This window comes from Microtus ochrogaster, unplaced genomic scaffold (assembly GCF_000317375.1).
Source record: "Microtus ochrogaster isolate Prairie Vole_2 unplaced genomic scaffold, MicOch1.0 UNK173, whole genome shotgun sequence".
NCBI lineage: Eukaryota > Metazoa > Chordata > Mammalia > Rodentia > Cricetidae > Microtus > Microtus ochrogaster.
The window spans coordinates 70,098-80,173 of NW_004949271.1; the positions used below are offsets into that span (position 1 = coordinate 70,098).

Here is a 10,076-nt window from a genome sequence, read left to right on the forward strand (position 1 = left end):
AGAACCTTTGAAATGATGCCCTCTATATTCAGGGTGTGGATTCTCACCTCAGTAAGGAAAAACTACAGGCATGCCAGCAGGTCAACCTGATCTATACAGTCCTCAAAAGCAGTGGTTTTCTCAACCTTCCTAATGCTTTGACGTTTTAATAGAGTCCCTCATGTTGCAGTGACCCCCAACCACTAAATTATTTTCATTGCTACTATAGAAACCAGGTGGTAGTGGTGCACACCTTTAATCCCAGAACTAGAGAGAATTATGAAACGGCAGGAGACAGCTCTCAGGCTCAGGCTCATTCTGATATTTGTGGAGGCAGGAAGAGGTTTAGACCAGTCATTTGTATAGGACACTCTCTATTCTGTTGAGCTGCCTGCAGACTGTGCAGGGTGCTCCAGGTTTCTCAGCTCTGTGAGTTGTCATCCATACTGGGGTAGGATTTGGTGATGCAGCTATCTCTGAGTCATTTCTGATCCTGTATGTAACTTCTCACCTATGTTGCAAGATCACCATTTTTGGACTGAGGTCGAGGTGAGAGCAGGTGGCTGACTGCTTTGTTTTTCTGCTCTTTAGGTTGAACCCCAACTTCTATCTCTGAGTTTTTATTAATCATACTTCATATTAATCATACTTCATGCTGGTTCAAGTGTGGATTCATTTCCCTAAGAAATTAGAGTTGTTCAAGTCACCAATGTTTAATGTTTTCTCAAAGTCATCATTGTGAACAGACCAATTCTGAAACAAGTATGGTGTCACTTATGTTCACACACTGGCTCTGTTTTGCCACTGCTGCTGCTGCTGCTGCTCAGATGACCCACTGGGATGCAGTCATTTCAGAATGTGCCTGTTAATGCTGGAACAAAAAACTCAGAGCTGCAGCCTTGTATCGGCGTGAATAAATGCAGGCAAATATTAAGAATATATACAATTTTAATGATTAAATAAAACTTACAGAACCGAAGTTCCCGCGCAGCACAGGAGGTAGGAAAGAAAACGAGAGAGCGCAGCCTCCTCAGCACTCAATTTATAAGTCAACAACCGCCCCAGGCAAACCCGCCCTAAAGGGGCTGGCTTAACCCTACACAGCCTTCCACTATACCAATGGCTTCAGCCTAGAGAAGAGAACTAGTGAAATACTTCTCAATACTCCAATATCATCAATACAGACATCACCAATGACATGGATGGTAAGAAAATTTAAGTCTGATCTATGTGAGAACCTGGTAACACGGCTATTGCCTGGAGTCATTTATTCCCCTCCACACAATGAGCTGAAGGATATCTAAGGCCGTCTTCACAGACAGTTTCTGTGTTCAGACCCGACCCCAGCTGCCTCAGGGACACAGTTAGCTCCTCATGTGTGCTGCTTTTAGGGAGTATGACAATAGCATTGAACACAACACAGTGCTCACGTCTTTTCTAAAGGAGGGTCATGGAAATAAAGTCTTAATAACATGCTCCCTAAACATCTGATGGTATAAACAAAGAGACTCTTTTTTAAGTGAGTACTTTCCATACTTTTGTTCCACGTTTTGGGTTATATTTCATTAAAACAAAGTTCACCTTTGAGATATACTCTTAACTACCCTCTAGAAAACACAAACATAGAGATATGTATACACATCTATACATGTACACACACACACACACACACACACACACACACACACACACACACACTGAAACACTGGACTGTGCTATGAAAGGAGGTGCCATAGGGGGATTTTAAGAGATGCTATGCCATTTAAGGTCTTTGTTTCTGCCCAACTTATTTTCTGTCGCTGTGATAAAGTACTAACCAAAATCAACCGAGGTTGTGGGCTAGAGTTTACTTGGCTACACTTACAGAGAGAGAGTCTATCTTTGACTTGCAGGAAGTCAGGACAGGAGGTCATGAAGGGACCTGAAGGCAGAAACATAAACAGAGACCATGGAGGGGCACTGTTTAATAGTTCTCCCAGTTTATTTTCTTAAACAATCCAGGACCACCTGCCCATGAATTGCACCCTCCAAAATCGGTTTCAAAACATCCTATATAAATGTCCACATTCACAGGCTAATGTTATGGAAGAATTCCTCAGTGATGTTTCTTCTTCTCAGGTAACTTATTTATGTTGAGCTCATAAAAATTAAACACAATTCCCTTGGACAGGAAGAACACACCCTTACTCTGTTTTCTTACACAATTGCCTAGCTGTTGCAAACGAAGTTAAGTGGCACTGCAGTTCACTACTACACAAGAATAACATTCCCTGGCAGTAGGTTATGGAGTTTTCACCCGGTCCTACAGGTCTCAGACTTCAGGTGTCTGAATGTCATCATTTGATAGCTCTTTCTCAACTTCTAACTGTAGATGCCAGCTTCCCCCTCACTGGAATATGGAAAGAGGTTTTTATAGACAAATATAAATTCCAAATATCCATGAATATTTAATGTCTTTTTTATCAGTAATATACTCTCTGGGTCAATTTTAAAATTCAGTTAAGATGTTTTTAAAACAAAAATTGATATGATTAACTTATTGCAGGTAAACCTTGACCCAACCCCCTGCAGAATGTGAATTACCTGATATTATACTTATGTCTTATTTTCCTTTTAAGAAAAAATATGAGGAAAACTGCAAATACTGTTATTGAATGTTTTGTAATAAGATGAATCATGTATAGTAAGTGGAAGTGGGGATAATGAAAGTTAAACGATCATTTAAGAAAGATGGAAGAGCCAATGAAAATGCTTTGTTCAGGAAAGAAAAGTCATAATTAATGTATTGAGAAAGGGGAACAATGAAGCAATAAAACTTGGCAATTGCTTAGGTATGAGTAACAATAAACGAACCTTAATATGCTTTCTGTCTCGTCACACGGGGTCAATAAAATGAACAGATGTAGATGAATTTGCCCATTTGAACACTAGGGGGCGATGTGGGATTTTCAAAGACTTTTACATGACTAAAATGCTCGCGATGAGAGGGATTAAAAGACTGACTTGCGATATCTGAGAAGCTATCAAAAAATTATCGAGGTTTAATATTAAATCTTTCCATCCCCAGAATATCTACCCTGGATGTGGAACCTGAAATCAATTGTTCTAGTTATACATGACAGATAAATAAGTGATCAACACCACTCATCTCTTTGATTAAACATTGCACTGATTTTGCAGTTAGTGGAACAAGAAGAAATGTGGCTATGAGAAACAGGGATGAGAAAAGTAACCACTGGGAGATGAAGTTTAGAGAGACGGAGAAAAACCATAGTTGCATCACACGGCTATCAGCTAAATCCAGCAGGTTTGTTGGGTATAGTGCAGACATAAAAGGTCAGTTTTCATTATACATACAGAAGTCTTATCACACAATAACAAAAAATTTAAAGGAAGAAAATTTCTAAAACATTTACAAATAGAGGCACCTTGGAGATATACAATAATTAATCAGAAAAAGAGGCAGGGAGGGGTAAATAGCAAAATTTGGAGGGAGAAAAAAGTGTGAGGAAATAATTATAACTATATTGTAATATAGAAAATAAAAGACATATTTAAAATAGTAGCAAAACATGAAATTTAAATAGTCAGAAACAAATACATTAAAAGATAAGCAAGATTTTAATACAAGCAATTATTTAGATTACAGAGGAATACATTTCAGAAGTCTGAAATAAGTAAAAATTTACACTGTGGTCAGGAATAAATAAGCCCAATAGTGAGACTACCCAGTCCTCACATTATTATTTAAGTATCCAGAACAACACTAATTTCAAAATTAGTGGAACTTTTCTGTAAATTTGGAAAAGTCTCAAATTTAAGTAGAAAAGGGAAATGTATAGGAAGGTGAAATAATATTGGATAACTAGAAGCAAAGTAGTTTGCCTTATGGCTATCAAATTATTTTACCACAATTGACAGTAAAAAAAACCATATATGATGAATGGAAATAATAGTGCAATAACAAATAGGCATTCATAGATGAACTTAATATACGAGAGAAATGCCCCTGCAGATCTAGAAGTGGGCGGTGAAGCATATATGAATTATTCTAGAATAAGTGGCTTGCCCGATAAAGAATGATGCATTTAAACCCTCTTCATGGGCATAAAACAAAATAAATTACAAATTAATTAAGTGCTTAAATGTAAACTCAAAATGCTAAGTGCCTTGGTAGATAATCTAGTAGATATTCGTGAGGTTGATTTTGGAGAATTTCTTATAAATAATACAAGCATGCATATACTCCAAAGAATAGCAATTCTACTACATTTAGAAATGTAACAAAAATCTTTGCAAAGAAGGTGTATATATAAATCATAAAAAGGAAGATAAGCAAGACAGACAGCCAAGAAAGGATTAGTATCCTGGAGATACAAGCAACTCATGGGTAAATAATAACTAATCAGCTAAAAACTAATGTGGGCAACATACCATGTCCGGGACATACAGGTCATTTGTGAATGTAAAACGTATTCGGTCTCCTTATCACATGTGAATTTAAATCAAAATTATATTTTACCATGAAGTACGATTATAGCTTAATTAACAAAATCAGAGAACTACTGAACATTAGTTAAAGCCCTGAATGTGGTTTATTGAAAATACTTATAAACTATTATCAGAATTATTTGGCTTTTTCATTTCAGAAAGGATTTTGCCATATCATGTAAAGTTGATGTAGAAGTTTGGATTTGCACAAGGTCAGAGAAAATCTATATGTATAAATCAAACATGTGTACAAGACATTTAGAGTATGGTTTGTATCTGTACGAAACCTGCTGAGGCAAAAGTACCAGAGAGCGAGCAGAATGGAGTGCTCAGCATGAGTGGGAATGAGCTGTCTACAGTTGTTCATAGTAAAATGAATACAAATGGAAAATAGCATACTAGAAAACATAAACAGGATAACTTCTCTTAGATACATTTAAATGACATACAAGATTGCATGACATCATTCTCTATATATGTATACGCATATGTATATAGTAATGAAATGTAAGCTGTTATCTTTGCCCCATATGCTATCAGACTATGGCAAGTGTAAACATCAGCGGCTCAGCTCTCTGGACATTAATGGAGTGTGGTGAAATCTAAGAACAGTACAGATGAAACCTTCTCAGCCGCCTTCTAGCTCTTCAGCTCTGGTTAAGGCAAGGCTGTTTGTTATTTTAGTTCTCTAACTGCATTGCGCATTTGTCTAAATAGTCTTGTAAATTTCAGTATTTGAATCTCTAAAGGAGCTGCTCTGTGGTGTTGTGGCTGTGGTAAAAGCTGTGGAGCTCATCAGGAAATACCCAAGTTCACGTCCCACACTAAAATGGAGAAAGCAACTAAGTTTAAAGTAATCACATAAATGAACAGCATATGAACAATTTTATTGAAAATAAGCAAAACAGTAAGGCACAGGAGAAGAAAAACAAAAGCAGACTGAAACTCATCTCATCTAAGACGGCTTCAGCCTCCCCTCCCACATCCTGTACAACGTTTCTGCCTCATAGATCTAACAGTTGTGTAGTCCACAGGGAGAGATTATGTCATGAGAAGATAGCCTAAGGCAACGAGGAAGCCTTCAGAGAAGGCAGCTGAACAAGAGTCTCTATGAGTCAACCATGCACTTCAGACTTTTCTGCTGTGTGGCCCTTTTATTCTGGACCACAGGTAAGTCCCTGTTTTGAGCGAGTTGTATTCCAGTTTCAGCAGGTTCTCTGACATCTGTGATAATAGACTTGTTCTGGACTTATCTTAAGTTTCTATTTCCTTTCTTCACAGGCTCCATGGGCACAGAGGTCATCCAGAATCCCAGATATCTGGTCAAAGGAAAAGAACAGAAAGCCAAAATGGATTGCACCCGCATAAAAGGGCATAGTTATGTTTATTGGTACTACAAGAAGCTGGGAGAAGAACTCAAGTTTCTGGCTTACTTTCAGAATGCCGACATCTTAGACAAAATAGATACGATTGGTAAAAACATTTCAGCCAAATGCCCCACTGACTTACCATGTACCATAGAGATCCAGTCCAGCCAGCTCACAGACTCAGCTGTGTACTTCTGTGCCAGCAGTCAATCCACAGTGCTGACTGCTGGCTTTTCTTAGAACACAAACTCACTATGGACCCTGATCAGGAAATACGTGCCACACGAGCTTGTGGAGAGCTAACAGAGACACAATGTGAAAGAGTAGGAGCCAGAGGAGAATCTGTAGATAATGGATCTAGGTGAACTAAAAAAATCATATAAACAGACAAAACAATAAAAAGGTGATGGGACAGTAGTACAGGGAAGGGCAAGGCGAGGGTAGAGAGGCCCAGTTCCACGGTGGGCTGGATCTTAGGAAAGATTAAACCTTGGTTCATTGATTTTATTTCCTCTCCCCAACCCCTGATTGATGAGTTTCTGTCAAACATAATTATACGTCCGGTAAGGCTGCACGCTGCAGAGTAAGAAACATACACATCAGCTTGGCTTTTTCATGGACCCTGGTGATTTGGTCCAGACTCACAGGGATATGCAACTTCTTCTCAAAACCACTCCTTTCCCATAGAAACTTGCCTGAGACTTTCAGCAGCTCCTGTCCTCTGCAATCTTAAACCACACACTTTTATTTTTTTATATCCATTTATTTATTTATTTATTTATTTATTTATTTATTTATTTATTTATTTATTTATTTATTTATTTATTTATTTATTTATTTATTAAAGATTTCTGCCTCCTCCCCGCCACCGCCTCCCATTTCCCTCCCCAATCAAGTCCCCCTCCCTTGTCAGCCCAAAGAGCAATCAGGGTTCCCTGCCCTGTGGGAAGTCCAAGGACCACCCACCTCCATCCAGGTCTAATAAGGTGAGCATTCAAACTGCCTAGGCTCCCACAAAGCCAGTACGTGCAGTAGGAACAAAAACCCATTGCCATTGTTCTTGAGTTCTCAGTATTCCTCATTGTCCACTAAGTTCAGTGAGTCCGGTTTTATCCTATGCTTTTTCATACCCAGGCCAGCTTGAGTTCCCGATAGAACATTTCCATTATCTCAGTGTGTGGGTGCACCCCTCACGGTCCTGAGTTCCTTGCTCATGCTCTCTCTCCTTCTGCTCCTGATTCTTGAACTTTGCATGCAAATGGACGGAAATAGAAAACACTATCCTGAGTGAGGTAAGCCAAACCCAAAAAGAGGAACATGGGATGTACTCACTCATATTTGGTTTCTAGCCATAAATAAAGGACATTGAGCCTATAATTCATGATCCTAGAGAAGCTAAATAAGAAGGTGAACCCAAAGAAAAACATATAGGCATCCTCCTGAATATTAACCTTCATCAGGCTCAGGAGACAGAGACACACATTGGAGCACTGGACTGAAACCATACACTTTTAAAAACAACATTATCTACAAATAAATATATATCCTAAAACACACCCTTTGAAGTATGCAGTTCTACAAATTTTGATAATTTTTTATATACAAGTAACCACTGTGCATTGAGATGAAGAATATTTCCAATTTGCATGAACTTCCCCAACATTTCTTTGTTGAGATCTATGATATTAATAATAAACCCTCAGTCTTGATATGCCATTTTACCATGTAGGTATCCAAACATATTTTATTAATTTTTCTGAATATGTTTTATTTTATTGATGCAGAATCCCATTATTCAGCTTATTCTGACTTGAATTCTCAATCTTCCTCTCTCAATTTCCTGAGTTCTGTGTTTACAAACATCAGTTACCACACCCAGCTTCTAAACTTATCTTAATAAGCTTATTAATTATTCTGTAATATTCGTCAGAAACTTATTTATTAAATCATTTCTACAAATAATTGACACCAGATTAATTCAGTATAGTCTTTATACTTCTCTACTGATATCTCCCCCTCAGCACACTACATAAAATCCTCCAAGTTATGGAGTTGTGAATATGATCAAAATATGTTTAATGCTTTTATGGTACTAACAAAATAAAACCCATTACATCACATATGGATACACATGAACTAAATGCCTTCTTCAATGGCTGTGACTTCAAGCAAACCTGTGTGAGCCTGTGACATCAGTTGTCTTTTACAGAAACCAGCCTTTGTCGTTCTAGTTTAATATAGACAATGTTCTTTCTACCCTGTCAGGAAACTTGTAAAACTTATGCAAGGTGCTCACCAAGAAGTATATTTTCTCATGAAAACAAGCTTCCATGTTAGGAATAAAGGGAGCTCAAGTGGGGAAGTATGTGATGTGGTGCAAAGAATTTGGCATTACTGTGGGCATCATTCTCGGTGCCTGAAGTCTTCTATCTCAGAGAAGATGCTAGGCCATGGGTTCCAAAAGCACTAACTTCCACTTTCCCACTTGTTTTGCTGTGAACTTAACATGGTCTAAAAATAGTTAACTAATTTAATAATATGTAAAAATTCAGAAGAATAATTACCACTAAGGAGTGATGTGGCAAGATATCAGTTGAGAAGTGTAAAGACAACAACAATAATAATGATAATAAACCTGATGTCAATTCTTTGCAAAAATAATTTTCTGAATATATTTCTCAAAGTACATAGTCTGATAGCATATGGGGCAAAGATAACAGTAAACCTTTCTTCATGATGTACTCCTTTGAGTTATCTTTGAACTACAAGATGTTTACAATGAATAAAAAAAAGATGTTTAATCCAGTAGAACTGTACACACTTCTCTCAAAAAGACTAATGTGCATATTACTTTTCCATATTGCTAAGTTCTAAGGCAGAGTTGAAATTAGTAGCTATGGCAAAGAATTTTTAAAATACAGTGTTCTGCTGTATAATCCTGGCTGGCTAAGAACTCCCTAAGTAGACAAGGCTGTCCTTGAACACATAGAGACTCTTCTACCTCTGTCTCCTGATGCCAGAATTGCAAGGAAGTATATATATCTTTCTCTGATTCTGATTCTGATTAGGGTTATTTTTTGCTGATTATAGGATTTCTTAAGATGACATTTTAATTCTTTATTTTTGAGGGTATGCACTAACCTATGACAGTTCAACCCTACTCCTGGGGAATCACATACATGTGAGGAAGAGGATGGTGATGATGGTGGCTCAGGTTAAAAAAAAGTGTGTCTGTCAGCAAATATACCTTGTAGAAGGACTGATTGTCAAAATTTTATTCGTGTGCCCAACATCAGGATACAAGTTTGGTTAAATGCTTATTATATTTTAAATCTAAAAGTCAGTACGAAGAAATAGTTCTGGTTACCCTTGGACAATCTTGAGAATTATACATCTACACAGGGCATTTGGAGGATATTCAAGCTTCTCAATATTTCATATGCATGGATTTAAGTGTGAAGCATGCTTTTTCTTAAGGTAGAAATGTTTAACCCATAATCGCACATCAGGAACCAGCCTCGACAAAAATACCACCGCCAGGGGAGGGGCATGAGGGTTTGAAAATATTAGTAAAGAATACAAAGACTTGAAAATAATAAGACAGAAAAAATAGAATAGTATTGGAAGGGAGTTCCAGTGGATACTGAAATTGCCTGTGTTTAATTTCCAATTGCTTAAAATACTCCTAACCCCGAAGGTAGGAGTAAGAAAACAAACAAGCAAACAAAAAACAAAAAAACTGCATTAAGATGATATAACGAAAGGAACAGACCAATTGAAGGTCTAGGGCTACTTCCATGGTTAAACATTTTGTTACTACAACAAAACAACTCACACTTACACCCTAGACCAAAAGATGCTGTATGCAAGCCATTCTCTGGGTGGAATCCAAAGTTATCTCCTTAACGAAACTGAAACCATAGTTGGATCCTAAGACCTTTTTTTTGAGGTAGAAGCATATCTACTTCTCTATTCCTGAAGTACAAGGTCTGGATATTAGTCACACCTGTTGACAATAACCTTGAGAGAACAGAACTCTGATCTAAATCTAGGTGGGACAAAGAAGGAATAGAGGTAATTTCCAACTTTCTGTCAGTTGGTGAACATGGAAATAGGCTCACACTTTTGGGGCTCCACAATCACTGGCCTCTAAGGGCCACAGGTAAAATTTAGAGAATTCATGGGTTTGAATAGAAAAATACATCTTTATTTTCACTAATGTCTTAACTGAAACACATC

At 37.5% G+C, this 10,076-nt stretch overlaps 1 gene segment (V, D, J or C); it reads left to right on the forward strand.

Moving 5' to 3' along the window:
- The first annotated feature begins 5,591 nt into the window (after positions 1 to 5,591).
- LOC113455836 lies at positions 5,592 to 6,077 on the forward strand. The segment is given in 2 exon segments: positions 5,592 to 5,640; positions 5,752 to 6,077. Coding segments are annotated over 2 exon segments (375 nt in total).
- The last annotated feature ends 3,999 nt before the right edge of the window (positions 6,078 to 10,076 follow it).